The sequence below is a fragment of the Polypterus senegalus genome, chromosome 1 (genome assembly GCF_016835505.1).
Source record: "Polypterus senegalus isolate Bchr_013 chromosome 1, ASM1683550v1, whole genome shotgun sequence".
NCBI lineage: Eukaryota > Metazoa > Chordata > Cladistia > Polypteriformes > Polypteridae > Polypterus > Polypterus senegalus.
In genome coordinates, this window is record NC_053154.1 from 284,749,484 (window position 1) to 284,768,099 (window position 18,616).

Genomic DNA, 18,616 nt, shown 5'->3' on the forward strand with positions numbered 1-18,616 from the left:
GAGATGGCAAATACAAAATCTCTAAAATAGTGGCATATGTCAGAATAAACAAATGGTGACACAGTAAAGCATTAACAAAACATGAACTTAATATGCCAGATACACCATTTCTAACCAAATACAGTGGAACCTCAGTTCCAAAACTCTGGTCGTAAATCGATTTGGTCGTGAACCAAAGTAATTTCCCCCATAGGATTGTATGTACATACAATTAATCCATTCCAGACCGTACAAACTGTATGTAAAATATATTTTTTAAAAGATTTTTAAGCACAAATATAGTTAATTAAACCATAGAATGCACAGTGTAATAGTAAACTAAAAGTAAAAAAATTGAATAACACTGCGAAAACCTTGAACAACAGAGAAAACTAACACTGTAAGAGTTCGTGCTATAGCGCTAGGAACCACTCGCTAAAAACACTTTTTTTTAATGAGTTTTAAGCACAGGGAAAAAAATTATCATTTCAAAAATCCGTAATTTAATAAACCACCAAGAAAAGTAACATTGCAACAATGCACGCTATGAACTGATCACTGTACACAGAAGTGAAGTGGAGGTTAAAATCCAATAGAAAAAAGTCTTCATTAAATACAACGAGGTTAAAACAATGCTCGGATCTATGTCTTTAAAAACAAGCCCAGTGCATTCTTTAACTGCCTTCTCGGCCTTATGTGGCCACCCGTCTCTCTCTCTCTTTCTCGCGTGTATGTGTGTGTGTGTCTCTCGCTCACATGTATGTGTGTGTGTCTCTTTCTCTTGCTTGCGCGTGCGTGTGTGTGTCTCTCTCGCAAGCGTCTGTGTGTGTGTCTCTCTCACCACGTCTGTGTGTGTCTCGTATGCGTCTATGTGTGTGCCTCTCTTGTGCATGCGTCTGTGTGTGTGTGTGTCTCTCTCGTGCGCGTCTGTGTGTGTGTCTGTGTGTCTCTCTCACATGCCTCTGTGTGTGTTTCTCTCACTCATGTCTGTGTGCGTCTCTCTCTCTCGCTGCACAGCGAATGCACAGGGAGAGACTGAACACGTGCGGAATTCATCGGCGCGCACAAACCGAAAGGGAAACTGGCTTGTTTGTATACCAAGTGTGTGGTCGTGAACAGATGCAAACGTTTGGCGAACTTTTTGGTTGTAAACCGATTTGTATGTGTTCTGAGACGTTCGTGAACCGAGGTTCCACTGTATTCAGAATTCTTGAGTGTCAAAACCACTGATTCCATATATGGATTGTCTCGATTATATTCAACAAGATCTTAAATAATTTATAAAAAATCAGAGATCATAACAATGCTTGTAGTACTATGATAGAATTGAAAAAAGACAGGCAAAGATTGCGACAGCTTCCAGAGCTGTCAAGAAGCACTTTATTTGAATGACAAAATACAGTCAGCTCACAACACTTTGGAAATTTGAAACGGCACTGAAAAATCACAGGGAAGTCATATAATCCATTATCCCTTGTGATTTCTAGTCATGTCACCTGATAACCCTAAAGAAGTGAGATTCAGCAATTACAGCTGCTAAGTGTGACATTGTCTCCAACTCAAAGATGTGTAGTTTAGGCTAACTAGATGTGTTCAGTGTAAGTGCCTGCCTATTTAAGCTAATTCCTACAGAGCAAAAAGACCAAAACTGTGAAGCACAGTAAAGAGATAAATAAGCCTAAAATAAACAGTACTTTCCAATACTCATTAAGACTCATTAAGAAGTTGGACTTAGCCACAAACAAGGAAGTGAAATGGAAAAGACATTACAAAAAAACTTGTCACTTTCTAATAGGACCAAAAAGCAGTCTTTGTTTATAGGATTGTTTTATTGGGCCACAATTGTTATGCTCAGGCAAAATATTGATGGTCACCATGACTATGCAATGATGGATCATTGAAAAACAAGAAGTTGATTGCAACAAAACGTAAAAAAAAACAAAGAACTAAACTAAAAAAACTTTAAAATCACTAGAAAGTGCACTCACATGGCTGGTGAACATAACAGATCGATAGTCCTTATAACTGGATTGGCTGACTGATTCATTGATTTGGTTCTTTTGTTAACTTACTGTCTGATTGCCTGGTTGACCAAGTACTTAATCAATTGATTGAGTGTTTTGTTGACTTGACTGAATGATGCGTGCCTGATTAATTGATTGAATGTTTATATAATTGGCTGACCGAATGGTTGAATGATTGTGAGGCTGCAGGGCTAACCATGGTGCCACAATGCTACACTTCTTTCAGTGTTTTACTTTTGATATAACTAAGTGTTTTTAAGAATTTGAATGAGATATTTTAATTTATTTTGATTAAGAGGCGGTCAGGTTTAAAAAAGAAAAATCAAACTTCTTCATAGATTTAAGGGAGAAGGACATTAGGCTTTGACACACTTTTAATGGGTCTTCCCAGGTTACAAAAATTCTGATATTGGGATTGTGGATTCAAACATACTGTACATCACTATCAGGTATTATTGCATAAATAGAAGCCAACATTCCTGTAATTCTTTTTTCTAATCACTTTTGTCTACAAAATGTACAAGTGACTCAGACCCTACTAGACATTTAGTTTTACTTTGCTGGTGTCTAATCATTTTCTAATTGCCTTCTTTGGAGTTCTGCCAGATGAAACACTCTTTAATAAACTGTTAGCTCACCATCTTATTTTACTCAGTTGGAAAAATTCCATTCCATCATCTCTTTCACAGTTGTTTATGGATGTAATTTATTATCCAAATTGAAAAAGTGTGATTTACTCAATGGGGTCGAGTCCATCTATTTTGAAAAAGCACAGCAGTTTTTTCTCTAATGTATCTCTTTAATTTCAACCTGGAGAACTGTCTTTATTTTTATTTCGGGACATTTTTAGGAACCTGGGGGTGGGGAATGACTACTGGTTAAGGGGAATATCTAACAAAAACAGAAGTAACTATTGTATAATAAACATAATTATTTTATATTATAGTTCATTATAGTACTCTAGAAAAACTCAGCCCTGAAAGATTATGAAAACAAAAATAACACAGAGCATTAGCAAGATTTAAACAAAAGCACAATGTGGTGAGCTGCATGTGCCACTTGTCACAGGCTGCTAATTTGTTTTGTGGATGCACCCATCCTCCATTAGAAGACTTTATTAATTTTAAAAATAATAATTTGTTTCACAAAATAAATTGAACTGATATATTCAAACATCCATCCATCCATCCATTTTCTAACCCGCTGAATCCGAATACAGGGTCACGGGGGTCTGCTGGAGCCAATCCCAGCCAACACAGGGCACAAGGCAGGAACCAATCCTGGGCAGGGTGCCAACCCACCGCAGGACACACACAAACACACCCACACACCAAGCACACACTAGGGCCAATTTAGAATCGCCAATCCACCTAACCTGCATGTCTTTGGATTGTGGGAGGAAACCGGCGCCGGAGGAAACACACGCAGACACGGGGAGAACATGCAAACTCCACGCAGGGAGGACCCGGGAAGCGGACCCGGGAAGCGAACCCGGGTCTCCTAACTGCGAGGCAGCAGCGCTACCACTGCGCCACCGTGCCACCCTATATTCAAACAGGTAAAACTAAATTGATACACAAACAATCATGAAGCACACACTGTTATCAACACTCAGTATGGCCTGCTAGACATATAGAAAGTGAGTGGAGTGGACAAGGAGCTGAGGGACCAAGAAGGATATCGAGGGAATGATCAAAATAATCAAAGCCTAGAAAACATAGATTGATAGATATTGTGACTGTCATGCTGGATGGTCTGGCGTCCTGACCAGGATGGAACCTGGTTTCTTGCCAGGACATGAGGCCATAATGGAAGAACGGAGATGGAATAGAATCCTGACCGGGAAAGAAATTGGTTCCTTGTAGAAAAGTGAGGGTGTAATGGAAGGATGAGGATGGACTAACATCCTAATCAGAAAGGTGCTGGTTCCTTGCAAGGCCAGGAGGCCTGCTCAGAAGGAGAGTGGGTGGCTGCTTCCCAGGGCTATGCTTTTCCTTCGTTCACACAATGGGAGCATGCCACTAGTGGAGCTCTCATATAGATATCCGCAAGGCAGGCTGTGAATTGCAGTTCCATAGTACAGGCCTGTCGGGGTTTTTGGTTGCCACCTGATTGAGCTGCAGGGGAACAATATACCTTCTTTGAAGGGCTTCTGCTTGACCCAGAAGTGCTTCCAACATACAAGGCTGAGGTTCTGGAAGAACTCCTGGGTCCAACATAAAAGAAGTCAGTTTTCATGCCTCAGCAATCAGTTATTAGGAGATACCTGAAAGGTATGGAAGGAGAGTAAAACTTGTTGTTATACTGTGTACTGTTAAGGTATATAGACACATGCCAAAGAGTTTTAATCGTGTTTCAGTGTCCAAGTTGTGCAAAAGGCAGGAAGGAGAGAACTGAGCAGGAAGACCTCTATTCTGGCACTTGTTCTTGCAGTGGGATTCAGCTGCAGAGAAACAGGCACACTGGTTGCAATGGAGCCAGATGTGGTCAGCACAAGACAGAGAAAAAAACAGAAGACCAGGCGAGTAAAGTGCGATAAGTAATACATGATACATGACACATGGTTACAGTTACATGATACAGATAACAGCCATCGGGCAATCCTGCAGAAGCAAACACTTAAGCAAATAGAGTGTGTGTTTCATTCTGTGGCTGAACAGGATCAGTGCAATTAGGTACAATATATAAAAGATATAGGTACAGTATGTTAAATATTACACCATTTATCTGTATGCTGGTTGATGCTAAGTGATGTGTTTCTTGACTGTGTTACATAAATGAACCTAACTTACTTAAAATAACTGCTATGTTATATTCTGCGATCTTGCCATAATTAATTGAACTATTCACATGGGAGGCTTCCTCATGCTTGTTGTAATAAATGGATGCTCATCTTTGATTAATCAGTTATCTTCATCACAGCTATTTTTTATTTAACTTGGAATTTCTCAACAGTGACACAGCTGGGAGGTGTTTGTTTGAGGAAAAAGAACTGAAGATGCTGTAAATGATAAGAGAACATCACATAAAATGACTGGAGAACACCTTTGAAAGGCCAATGTGACGTCACCATGGGGTAATAACAATAGGCAGTTTTACAGATGGGAGTAACAAATTGAACAGCAAGTATAGGACGTATAGGGTGGTCCAGATCTAATTATGCAAATTTTTATTCCGCTATAACTTATTAAGTTTATTATATAGAAAATCACCCGAAAAATCCCAGACCATCGAGAAGTGTGCAAACTGACGACATGAAGAATCGTCTTCGCGCCGAACTGGAATCGTCCCCATATAAATCAGAGTCATCCAGACGATCTGGATCTGCATAATTAGATCTGGACCACCCTGTATATAAGCTCAATGTTTTTAAATTGGAGGAAAAACAATTAAAAAACTCTGATGGAAAGAAACAGGCAATGATCTAAGGGGCTTTTCAATAGAGAACACTGCTGTCCAAGTCCTCTCAAAATTATTTGATGCAAAAAAAGCAGATTTGGATGAAGTAGTACAAGTGCAAAATACAGCACATTACTTTCAGCAGCAGTGACAGAGTCTTCACTACTATTAGCGTATTAGCGTAGCGTATTATGAGTCAGGAAGGAGAGAATACAGAATGGACCAGGTTTTGAAGAAAAAGATAAGCCTTTGCTGATTTATAGGAAACACAACTCACAAGTTGATGGTGTAGTTTTATGTCAATGGACATGGTACAAAGATAAGGAAGTATAACTAGCTAGGAATGAAACGAAAGACATAAATTAGCCTGGATATAAATGAATATACAAATAGAGCAGCCATAAGAGACTTGCCTAGGACAAATCTAGACAGTCAAGCCGAGAAGAGTTTAGGATCAGATTACTTGTGAGGCTGTACCTTACACTTCTGCAGCGTAGTTTGTTTTAAGCCAGCCTGATATGAAATGGGCTATTTAAAATGAACTGAAACAAAGACTGACACATAAATGGCAGAAGTCTTTTTAATACTCACAGGGGGTTGATTTTCATAGACGGGTTCTCAGTGTCCAGCTGTCCGCTTTCCTGAAGATGACAGAACAAGACATAAAATAAAAATTGGACATTGTTGTGGGTAGAGCTACAGTACTACCTCATAGATCCAGCATTATTTTGTTTCTATTTATGTTTTATGCTTTAACACAGTTTTGTTGCATGTTGGTGGGGTCATCTAGGGCAGCCATTTTAGAACTGATTTCTGTAATGCCATGTGTCTCTGAAGATTGTCTCCTACAAGTGGTGCATGTGAGTCGTGGAGATGGGTGGCCACACGGATATGGTGGCCTTCTTATCCATGACAGTCTCGTACTCAGTAACTGTTTTCAATTTGTTTCAGTTGAAAACCTTTAATTTAGGTTGATGAAAAATAGTTTCTCTTGCAATTTCTTGTTTTTGACATAATTTAGTGTGCTTTAAATTCATTTAGTTTTAGTTTTGGTTGCAGATTTCTTTGACTATGCGTATCAACCCTTGCTTTGCCTAGAGTACTATATTTGTTTGGCCTACATTTATTAAAAGAGTTACAACAAATATTTAACAACTCCTCCCCAAATCTCTGCACAAAGAGCCAAGGTGGACTTCCCCTTGCTCCATAAGGGTTTTTGTTTGGATGAAGTGATTTACTATACCTTCTGGCTGGTGGTACTGAACAGAGTGACCCGCTTTGCTATGGCTTTCATGATGTAAGCAATGATCTACTACAGTTGATAGCACAGTGATGAACCTGATATACTGGGGCTTGACATTAGCAGGTAAAATACAAAACAAAAGCTATGAATACTGTATATGCATTCCAAAAATTCCCAAACTTAAAAATTCCAAAAACTGTCAACTGCCACAAAAACACAAACAAAATCTAAACATTATGCACAGGTGTGTAGAAAAATAACTAAATTAAGGACTGCACAAAAGGCACTTGTTTTCTTAAACTTGTTTTGTTAATATTATAATGTTTCACGTTCTTCTTGTCTATTTATAATATCTAGCATTTGTGATAATTGTCTGTAAAATGTCTTTAAAGGATGAGCTTGACCAGATTGCTTAAAAGAAAGAAGCAGCTTTCTGATGCATAAGTAGTAAGTGAAAAGTGTAAAAAGACTCTTAGGTATTGTAAGTCGAGAGTTTTTACAACTACTGTATGTGTTTCACTGATAAGAACTGTTGTGTTTTATGTTTTCAAAAGTCACTATGCACTAACTCCAGAGCTGTGGAGTGCCGAGGCATTTCTAATGTGCCACTTCTGAATGAGAAGTATCACAATTGCTTTTGGATGCATGGTAACTACCACAAACAAACCTTACCATCTACTTCTGGCTGATTTTTGAATCTCTGTTTCTGAGTAACTGTTTGTGGCAGCGTGAGAAGAGACAGGAGTTTAGATCTTATAAGCTTCTAGAAAAGGAGGACAGGTTTCAGATGGATGAGCTTACCTTTCTCCTCCAGGAAGATAGTCTGGGTGATGCGTGACAGGTAGAATTTAGGAGTGTCAGTGATAGGAGGACAACACAATTTCAGAAGACAGATGACTTAAAAGAAGGGAGCTTTCCAGAGATAAGCAAACAGAACGGGGAAGTCAAACAAGACTTCAAATCACAACACGATTATTGGCCTCCTGGGAAACATTTTCTACAAGTGCCACAATAACAACCTACATTTTAACTTTTCTTTAGCATTGGTGAAAATGATCAGTGTTGAATGTTTACTTTGAAGCTTAAGCTTAATGGTGGGCTTTAGAAACCATGGGACTCCCCTTTAGGAGTGCAAAACCATACTGGTGCCGGCATCTACTGCGTGTTTAAGAAAAGGGGATGGCTACAATACTTTGAATGGTTTTGTCGTGCAACCACATTGGAATATGACTATGTGTAATATCTTTAAAAGTAAAACAAAACCTCCAGTTTGGCAGTGACAATTGCCTCAAATGAGGCAAATATGTCTTAAATAAAAAAGGCTATAATATGCTTCAGATTGCAAGGGTCTTCTGAAATCTATAATGGAATTACCCATGGAGATGGATTTAAGTATTAAAAAAATGAAATTAAATCTGCTTTATTCTGATGGAAAACATGAACTGCAATGGAGTGTTGGTTCAGTATAAAGAAATCTGGATGCAATAAACTTATTGTTGTTATTGCAATTCACAAAATATTGTATACATCTGTTCAAATTCTGGTATTATTAGGTTTGATTTGATTTGAACTGCATATTTTAAAATATTCAGCTTGTGATTCTGTTCTCCTTTGCCCTTACATCTTCACACAAATGTCTACTTTATCTTTATATTGATCTGTAATGTTAATCTTTCAATTTTATCTCATTTTTTAAGGTAGTTAAAAAAGTCAAACTACAAAAAGGAATTATAAATCATATTTACCTGCAACTAATTTCTGGGTGTCATGGTGGCAGATTAGTTAGCACTGTCACCTGATCGATGTCTGGGCAGATCTGGACACACACACCCACGGCACAATTTAGAATCGGCAATGCACCAAACCTGCATGTCTTTGGACTGTGGGAGGAAACTGGAGAACATGCAAACTCCACGCAGGGAGGACCCAGGAACTGAACCCACGTCTCATAACTGCGAAGCTGCAACACTACCACTGCACCACCCCGTGATTCTAAATTAGCCTGCGTGTGTGACTGAGCCCTTTAATGTACTGGACCCCACCTAGGGTCTGTTCTTGTTTTGTACTTCTGGGTTATGTCTGGACTTCTCGCACAACCCTGAATTAGATCAAGTAGTCTGAAGAATGTTACGTTACATTAAGAGAAACTTCTACTGAACTGTGAACAGTGCTAGGAGCCCCTTTATTTTAAAGGGCACTATGAAATGACAATAAGAACTAATCAACAATGCATTTGCTGGGTCCACTTGATTAAATCTAGTAACAACCCAGCTTTCTTCTACTGAGCAGAGTACTATATATTTTAACTGTTTTATTAATAAAAGTGAGCACATAAACCATTCTTTCTCCTTTACTTCTTCCTTTGACTCAGGTTTCTCCAATCCATACCCTCTATTATATCCTCACGTTTCACTACTGTAAAATTTGAACGTGTGTTTATTTTTGTTTTGCTGGTTATTGTATTTTTTGCCTGTTTGTTTGCCTTTGGAACTCATGTACGTGATTGCTTCGAATTGTCTTTCAGGTAAATCTTTTTCCTATTTTGAGCATTTTTCTCCTTTTACTGCATTTAGTTATATAAATTACTAGCAAAATACCCGCGCTTCGCAGCGGAGAAGTAGTGTGTTAAAGAAGCAATGAAAAGAAAAGGAAACATTTTGAAAATAACGTAACCTGATTGTCAATGTAATTGTTTTGTCACTGTTGTGAGTGATGAGTGTTGCTGTCATATATATATATATATATTTACACACACACACATAAACATATATATATATATATACATATCTATACATATACACATATATACATACATATATATCTACATACATACACACACATATATACACACAAATACATATATATATATCTACATACATACACACACAGCTATTTCGTATCAGTGCAATACGCTGTTTGTTAAAACGGTTGACTCCCGCTCTTACGTGCAATAACAAATCAAATCATTCAGTTGTCTTTGCTCATATGTCATTTTAGAGCTGGACGCCTGGCATCTTTTTTTGGCCACAAGTTCGTTTCTGTTTGGTGTGAGGTTCTGTGTTGTGGAGATTCTCAGGATGGATTGCAGGTGCTCATCAGTGAGGCGACTCCTGTGTGCTGTTTTGTTAGTCTTTATCACTGAGAAGAGCTTCTCACACAGATATGTGCTACCAAACATGCACAAGGTTCGAGCCGCATGTAGACGGACTTTTTTTGTTCTTCAAAGTCACCAAAGCTCCGTGCAAACTCAGTGCGCAATAACTCTAGTAAGCGGTAAGTGTTCGGCAAGGCAGCTGAAGCGCTGCATTATGGGATCTGTAGTTTATTGTGTTACCAGCGCTTCATATACCCGGGCTTTAATAACAATAATCCAGTATATAAAATGATCTCGGGCGGATATAATTACACCGGGCGGATGTGGCCCGCGGCCCTTGAGTTTGACACATATGGACTAAATAGAACTTGAAAAGATATATTTTTTCAAATGTGATCGCGCAATTCAGATAGAGTTGACGCACTACAGCCTGCATGCCTCAATGAGTCATCCTCCCCTTGCCCTTACTTTTTACCGTTCATCTAATGAATACACTGAGTATGGCTTTACCAAAACAATCATTGATGGCAAATAAAGTATCCATTATTCGAGTATGTAGATCGGGATATATATATACATATATATATACCTGTGTATCGCAGCGGAGAAGTAGTGTGTTAAAAAAGGTAGAAAAAGAAAAGGGAACATTTTAAAAATAACGTAACATGACTGTCAATATACAGTATTTGTTTTGTGAGTGTTACTGAGTGTTGCTGTCATCAAGGATTTGATTATCATTATTTCTTTCAATCAGGTTCGTATTTGTAGGATGTGTTGTGTTCAAGTTACATTCCGTGTTTGTCAATCGTTGTAAAGATGACAGGTTTCATTCATCGATTCGTTTCTTACTGCATCAATAAACAGCTCGTCTTCTTCTTTATCTGAGACCTGACACACTGCATGCACGGGTTTTTTACACTGTCTTCCTTTAGCGGGACATTGACTTTTTCCACCGTGTGCTTTGTTTCCACAGTAGCTGCATTTATGAATATGCTTATCAGACGCTTCATATTTTTTGCTGCCTTTTCAATTGTGTAATTCGGTTTTGTTCAGCGCTCTTTGGAACTGTTGCTTTTATCTGTGCACTCGTCAGTTCACGTGAGCCACTCGGTGTACATGCATCGAAGGTTCCCAGCTGTGCTGGTGCCATCTCGTGCTATGTCCATAGCTTTATTTAATGTTACCTTAGTCCTGGCACTTAAAACTTTCTCTCGCAGTTTCGCTGAGTTTGTGTCAAACACCACCCTGACCATCTCATCTTCCTCTCCATAAGCACAGTCCTTCACCCGTGAATATTTACCCGTGGCAGTTTGCTATTGGATTGCCACTGACGGACGGCCTTATATGGGCAGGCACTAAATTACAAACGCCAGCGGCAGCCTGTCTATGAACTTAATTTAAAGTGTAGGTTTACATCGTGCTTTGTTTCAAGTAGCAGAACTCATGAATATGGTTGTATATGTCACTCGCTCGCTTCTTATTGTTTCGCTGCCTTCTCAATTATATAATGCATGTTTTCTTGAGCGCTTTTTTGAGGTCTTCCTGGTTTTCTATGTACTGCGTGATTACGTGGGAGGCGTGATGATGTCACACGAAACTCCGCCCCGGCGTTGAAGCTCATCTCCATTACAGTAAATGGAGAAAAACTGCTTCCAGTTATGACCATTACGCGTAGAATTTCGATATAAAACCTGCCCAACTTTTGTAAGGAAGCTGTAAGGAATGAACCTGCCAAATTTCAGCCTTCCACCCCCACGGGAAGTTGGAGAATTAGTGATGAGTCTGTGAGTGAGTGAGTGAGTGAGTGAGTGAGTGAGGGCCTTGCCTTTTATTAGTATAGATTCCTTGATAAAGATTTTTTGTTGACCTTCTGTTTACAAGCATGGAGTCTGCTGTCATCCCCTTCCTGATCGGGCCTTTTGATATATTTTGGCACATTTCCTTTTGTTTTAAATTGTTAAGCTAGTTCTCACCACTTTGGACCTAGCCAGGCCAAAGTCGTCAGGTAGTTGTCTAATGCAGGCTGGACTGGGTGTGCCTCACCTGGGCTTGCTGGGAAAGGTGCTGGCTTGCCTTTATATCCCTTTTAGGAGGAACATAAACCCTTTTTCATCATGTTTGTGTTTCTTTCTCAACAACAACTGCCTCGTCAGTACCCATTAGACATGACCCCACTCTTGACTGGTTTAAGACCTTTTCAAAGTAGCTTTTAAAAATTCTTATATCTTAAGAATTTTAATAAAAAGAAATACCTAAATCATTTCATGCTGTATGCTTTACTCTGTTCTTACTGCTGTTCAATTTTACCACAGCATTGCAATGCCATGTCTCCTACAGGTGTGCAGCGTTTGACACCATTGTTTTAATGGGATAAAAATTTGATGTCCAGCAGTTCCTGGTCATCTGGTCATCATTAGAAAAAAGTTTGATATTTGGTTAATGGGCGGCATGGTGGCACAGTGGTAGCGCTGCTGACTTGCAGTTAGGAGACCCGGGTTCGCTTCCCTGGTCCTCCCTGTGTAGAGTTTGCATGTTCTCCCTGTGTCTGTCTGGGTTTCCTCCCAAAGACATGCAGGTTAGGTGGATTGGCGATTCTAAATTGGCCCTAGTGTGTGCTTGGTTTGTGTGTGTCCTGCAGTGGGTTGGCACCCTGCCCGGGATTGGCTTGTGCCCTCTGTTGGCTGGGATTGGCTCCAGCAGACCCCCTTGACCCTGGGTTTGGATTCAGTGGGTTGGAAAATGGATAGATTTGGTAATGTTTTGGACTGATGAAAGATAGGATAGACCTTCTATTAATGACTATTTTTGGCTAGTTTTCTTTTCATGTTTCCTCTGCTGCTCACCTTCATTCCTTTTATTGTGCAATTTCTAGTGGAAGATGTAACAGAAAAGGTGTGATTTTTACTCTGTAAGAGAAGCTCATGCAATGCCCTATGGAAAGTGTCTTAGAAGGTAAGACCTACATAGCTAAAGAAGTGTTGGCTCACTTTTTTGGCTAAGATGTCATCACTTAGCAGAGCACACAGGAACCAGGCTCACACATGTCTGTGAGTGGGATGAACTACATGGATCAACAGAGTGTATTATGCAGTAGCCATGTATCAAAAAGCATGTGTTCTACATCAAATTATAAAAAACACAGTTTTTTTCTTGATTTTACAAATGCTCAATATGTACCCCCCTTGTGCCACATGCCACATGTCAATCCTGAAGCCTAATTCATCCCAGACCCTTTATAGCATATCATCATCATCAATGGATAGCACGACAGACATAATGCATTCCCTTGTTTACTCATGTACCAAAAGCTGGAAAAAAATGAACAATAAAAGTACAGTTTGATATATACTACAAAGTCATGATTCTTAGTTACTGGGTAATGCATTTTTGAAAGTGTTCAATACTCTGAATGAGCCTTTATTTTGGGTGGGTGCAGCTCTGCTAAAGTGTTTATATAATGCAAATAAAAGTTTGACTTTTCAGAATCTACAAGCAATGCTTCAAAAGTAGTTGTGCTAAAGGGAACGTATCCCAAAGCAATCTTAAACTCCCATTTTAAAAGCAATGGTGAACACGATGTCATGACACCATGAAAACTCAGCATATCCCAACACCAAAATAAGTACCAGAGCTTCCCTGAACGTTCTAGGCATGTCATAGTAGTACTCCAGTAGCTTCTTGTTTTCTACTGGACTTGATAATGATGCATCATCCTAGGAACACAAAAAATGTCCAACATGTTTACATCTGCAGGTAACAACAGTAACACTTCATGACATGCACAGCAAAAAATGTAAAGAAAATCAACGAATTAGTGTCCACATGTCTGTTCCAATCAATCTCTGCTACCACAAATCAAGAGCTTTCAGGGTATTTCTGATAACACAGCTGTCAACTGAGAGTGCAAAGGAGATCCTTTGTTATGGGATTATATGGTGGTACAGAACAACCTAATTAACCACCAAAACACATATCTTTATAAACAGCTGAATAGGACACTTTGTGTCACACACAGAACATTTGTCATGAGTTAGTATCATGGCTTTCTTAGAGCTTTTAAGTTGCATTTTTGTCACCACACAATGAAGGTGGCCATATTGTTTATTGTTTATTTGTTGTTTGCTGTGCCCTTTTCTGGTCACTTGACAGTGATCTTTGGTAAACAGTAATGCTGACCACAAAACTGTATGTATATTCATCCAATGCTCTGGGATGGTACAAAGGCCACTGATATCCTTTCGAGTACTTTTGGGACAAAGTCGAACTGTTCAGGTTTTGTTTCCATTCTTTGTTAAAATTATGTTTTAGAATCCAGCCACAGGGAATGCACAAACCAGTATGTTTCTTTGTGCTGGTGCCAAACCGGGATAAATGGGGAGGGTTACATGAGTAAGGGCATCCTGTGTAAAATTTTGTAAGATGAATATGCGGACAACGATGCAGATTTCCATACTGGATTGGTCGAGGCCCGGGCTAACAATGGCCACCACCAGAACTGTTAACCGTCACAGTGCTGGGGGAAACTGGCCAAAGAAGCTGAAGAAGAGGGGGAAGGAATGTCCTGAGACAGGGGGAGAGGAGGAAGGTTAAGAGAGTGGAAGTGAGAGTAGGAACTTTGAATGTTGACAGTATGACTGGTAAGGGGAGAGAGTTAGCAGATATGATGGAGAAAAGGAAGGTTGATATGTTGTGCGTGAAAGAGACCACATGTAACGGGAGTAAGGCCAGGTGTATCAGAGGTGGGTTCAAATTGTTCTATCATAGTGTAGATGGGAGGAGAAATGGGGTAGGGGTTATGCTGAAGGAACAGTGTGTCAAGAGTGTTTAAGAGGTGAACAGAGTGTCAGACAGTGATGATTATGAAGCAGGAAATTGAAGGTTTGATGGTGAAGTTTGTTAGTGCATGTGCCCAGCAAGTTGGGTGTGCAATGGATGAGAAAGAAGATTTCTAGAGTGGGTAGGGTGAAGTGGTGGAGAGTTTACCCAAGGGAGAATGAGTGGTGATTGGAGCAGATTTCAACAGATATGTTAATGAAGGGAACAGAGAAGATGAGGAGGTGATGGGTAGGTATGGTGTCAAGAAGAGGAATGGAAAAGGTAAGATGGTAGTGGATTTTGCAAAAAGGATGAACATGACTGCGGTGAGTACGTATTTTAAAAAGAGGGAAGTACAAGAGTGGAGGGAGATGCAAACAGGTGGATTATATCCTATGCAGGAGGGTCAGTCTGTCTGAAGGAGACTATAAAGTGGTGGCAGGGGAAAGCGCAGCTAGACAGCATAGAATGTTGGTCTGTAGGATGACATTGGAGATCAAGAAGAGGAGGAGAGTGAGGGCAGAGCCAAGGATCAAATGGTAGAATTTGAAAAAGGAAGACTGTAAGTTTGAGTTCAGAGAGTAGGTAAGACAGTGAAGAGTTACCAGACAGCTGGGCAACTACAGCAGAATAGTAGGGTTGGCAGCAAGAAGGGAGTTTGGTGTGACATCTGGACAGAGGAAGGAGGATAAGGAAACCTGATGGTGGAATGGGGAAGTACACAGAGTATACAGAGGAAAAGGTTGTCGTAGACGAAATGTGATAGACAGAGAGATGCAAAAAGTAGACAGAAAAACAAGGAGACAATGCATAAGATGAAGAGAGAGGTGGTGAAGGCTAAAGAAAAGGCATATGGTGAGCTGTATTAAAGGATGGACACTAAGGAGGGAGAAAAGGACCTGTACCGATTGGCTAGACAGAGGATTTAAGGAAAGATGTGCAGCAGGTTAGGGTGATAAAGGATAAAGAAGGAAACATGCTCTCAAGTGAGGAGAATGTGTTGAACAGATGGAAAGAGTACTTTGAGAGGCTGATGAATAAAGACAGAGAGATAGAGAGAGAGAGAGAAGGTTGGATGTTGAGGAGATAATGAATCAGGAAGTGCAACGGATTAGCAAGGGGGAAGTAAGAACAGCTATGAAGAGGATGAAGAATGGAAAGACTGCTGGTCCAGAAGACACACATGTGGAAGCATGGATGTATTTAGCAGATATGGCAGTGGAGTTTTTAACTCAATTCTTTAGTGCAATTTTGGAAAGTGAGAGGATGACTGGAGAGTGGAGAAGTAGCGCACTGGGACTGATTTTTAGGAATAAAAGAGATGTGCAGAACTGTAGTAACTACAGAGGGATAACACTGATAAGCCACAGCATTAAGTTATGGGATAGAGTATTGGAAGCTAGGTTAAGAAGGGAGGTGAAGATTAGTGAGCAGTAGTATAGTTTAATGCTGGGAAAGAGCACTACAGATGCAATGTTTGTTTTGTCGGTGTTGATGGAGAAGTTTAGAGAACTCGAAAAGGAGTTGCATTGTGTCTTTGTGGACATAGAGAAGCAGAGTGTATAAAGAGGAGTTGTGATACTATATGAGGAAGTTGGGAGTGGCATAGAAGTATGCAAGAGTGGTACAGGATATGTGCGAAGGATGAGTGACAGTGGTGAGGTCTGACAGGATAGGAGTGACAGGATGCATTGAAGGTAGTGGAGGGATTACATCAGGGATCAGCTCTTGTTTGCAACGGTGATGGATAGGTTGACAGACGAGATTAGACAGGAGTCCCCATGGACTATAATGTTTGAGGATGACATTGTGATCTGTAGCAAGAGTAGTGAGCAGGTTGAGGAGACCCTGAAAAGGTGGAGATATGCTCTAGAGAGGAGAGGAATGAAGGTCAGTAGGAACAAGACAGAATACATGTGTGTGAATGAAAGGCAGGTCAGAGGAATGGTGTGGATGCAAGGAGTAGAGTTGGAGAAGGTGGGAAAGTTTAAATACTTGGTCGTCAACAATACATAATTACGAGGAGTGTGGAAAAGGTCAAGAAGAGAATGCAGTCAGGTTGGAGTGAACGGTGAAGAGTGTCAGGAGTGATTTGTGACAGATAGATGCTATCAAGAATGAAGGGGAAGGTCTACAAGATGGTAGTGAGACCAGCTATGGAGACGGTGGCATTGACAAAAAGACAGGAGAGAGAGCTGGAGGTGGCAGAGTTAAAGACTATAAGATGTGCATTGGGTGTGACAAGGATGGACAGGATTAGAAATGAGTATATTAGAGGGTCAACTAAGGCTGGATGGTTGAGAGACAAAGTCAGAGAAGCGAGACTGTATTGGTTTTGGACATGTACAGAGGAGAGATGGGGAAGTTGGGATAAGGATGTTAATGATGGAGCTGCCAAATAAGAGGAAAAGAGGAAGTGCAGGTTTATGGATGTGGTGAGAGAGGATATGAAGATGGTGGATGTAACGGAGCAAGACGCAGAGGACAGGAAGATATGGAAAAGGATGATCTGCTATGACCCCTAACAGAAGCAGCCAAAAGAAGATGAAGTTAATATTATGTTTTTGCTGTAATATTAACCACCCTGTCTACAACAATGATTACCTTCTGGTTTATATGTTGTATTTTATAGCACAAATGACTTCGAAAATCTCTAGCATTCTGACTGGAGGTAACAATTTACAAATCAAAAATATCCAAAAGCAATAGGAGAAAACTAAAATTTCCAAAAAATTTGCTTGTATATAAATCTGAAACTGGTGATTGTTTTAGACCATAGATCTTCTGAGTGCATGATTTGAGAATACAGAATTCTGTAATTTCTAGTAGCAGCTGCAAAAAGTTACTCACCAGATTTTCTTGTACAGTGGCCAGAAACAAGCCATCATTTATCATTGACTCGACATTACTGTTATTGTTAGAAACAGTGGGTTCTCCCCTGAAGAGACACCATTCTTTCTCTGTAACACCCCTGTATGAGGACAGATTGACACAACATTTCATTTATCCAACGTTTTAATGTCTCAGTGAAGTTCACATCACCAGTAAAAGAATGTGAACACTACTCAGAGCCCCCAATCCACTTGCTGCTTTCTCCTGACTCTGTGCATCTGGTTGTGTTGATAAGTCGCACAGACCATATGTCAATCATGTGACGGGGCATATTAAAATAGTATCAAACCCTTTGGTGGATGGTCAAACATTTTGTTTTTCTTTGTAAACAAAGGCTTACATTTTCTTGTGTTTTGCTTGTTAGTTTTTTTGTTCTTTGCTTTTGTATTCCTCCTTTCATTACTTTTGCTCACCCGAGTTTTTTTAACTACTGCTATGTTCCGACTTTGTCTCTGCTTTATGGAAATGAAAAGATTCTTACCCTGATTTATGACATTGGACCACCTGAATTCACCCTCTTAGCATGACACATTTGACATGTTAAGCTTAGTTCCCACTAAACAAAGTCCAAAGTGGATTCTTGACTTGCACTCAGTGGGCAAAGCAATGCTAACAACAGAGCGCAGACAATAACGTTCTGCAAATCCTCTTTCTATCTCTCTCTTTATATATTTAAAGCTAGTTCATCATACCCAAGTATACAAAAGACTGCCTGTTATTCCTGCCTGGATCTTAAATATAGTGTCAGAGATTTTTTGGGACATTACATAAGTGAAGTCTGATGTTGGCTTAGTCAAAACACAAGACCTCAATGTACCAAATTTACAGGAGTTCTCAAGATTCATATGTAACATTAAATTTAAATCAATACCAGGAATTTTTGAACAGGGATTGCTTGAGCACATTATTCTTTATCAAAGTCTTCCCTTTGTTTTATAAAAAACTTTAGATAGTACTTTAACTGCACTGCCATCTTATATAATTTCTCAAATATTGTAAGTTGCTCCGGATAAAGGTGTCAGCCAAATAAGCAAATAATAATAGTAATAATAATGAAACCAGAAACAATAAATAATTTTTCAGCTTTTATGGGGTCTAAATTAACACTAGAATCCATGAAGCCTATGAAAACATTCGTAATGCAGGCCATCTTAAATTCCCTCACACCTC

At 39.7% G+C, this 18,616-nt stretch overlaps 1 protein-coding gene across 3 annotated transcripts in view; it reads right to left on the reverse strand.

Moving 5' to 3' along the window:
- plekhs1.2 (pleckstrin homology domain containing S1, tandem duplicate 2) overlaps positions 1-18,616 on the reverse strand; it is a 69,782-nt gene that overhangs the window by 16,714 nt on the left and 34,452 nt on the right. For 2 of the 3 annotated variants that reach the window (XM_039742357.1, XM_039742370.1), the window contains 2 exons: positions 13,366-13,452; positions 5,994-6,043 (listed from right to left, as the gene is read on the reverse strand). In XM_039742357.1, coding sequence (XP_039598291.1) covers positions 5,994-6,043; positions 13,366-13,452 — 137 coding nt within the window. The remainder of the gene's footprint in view (positions 1-5,993; positions 6,044-13,365; positions 13,453-18,616) is intronic. The other variant, XM_039742367.1, reaches the window with a different exon arrangement.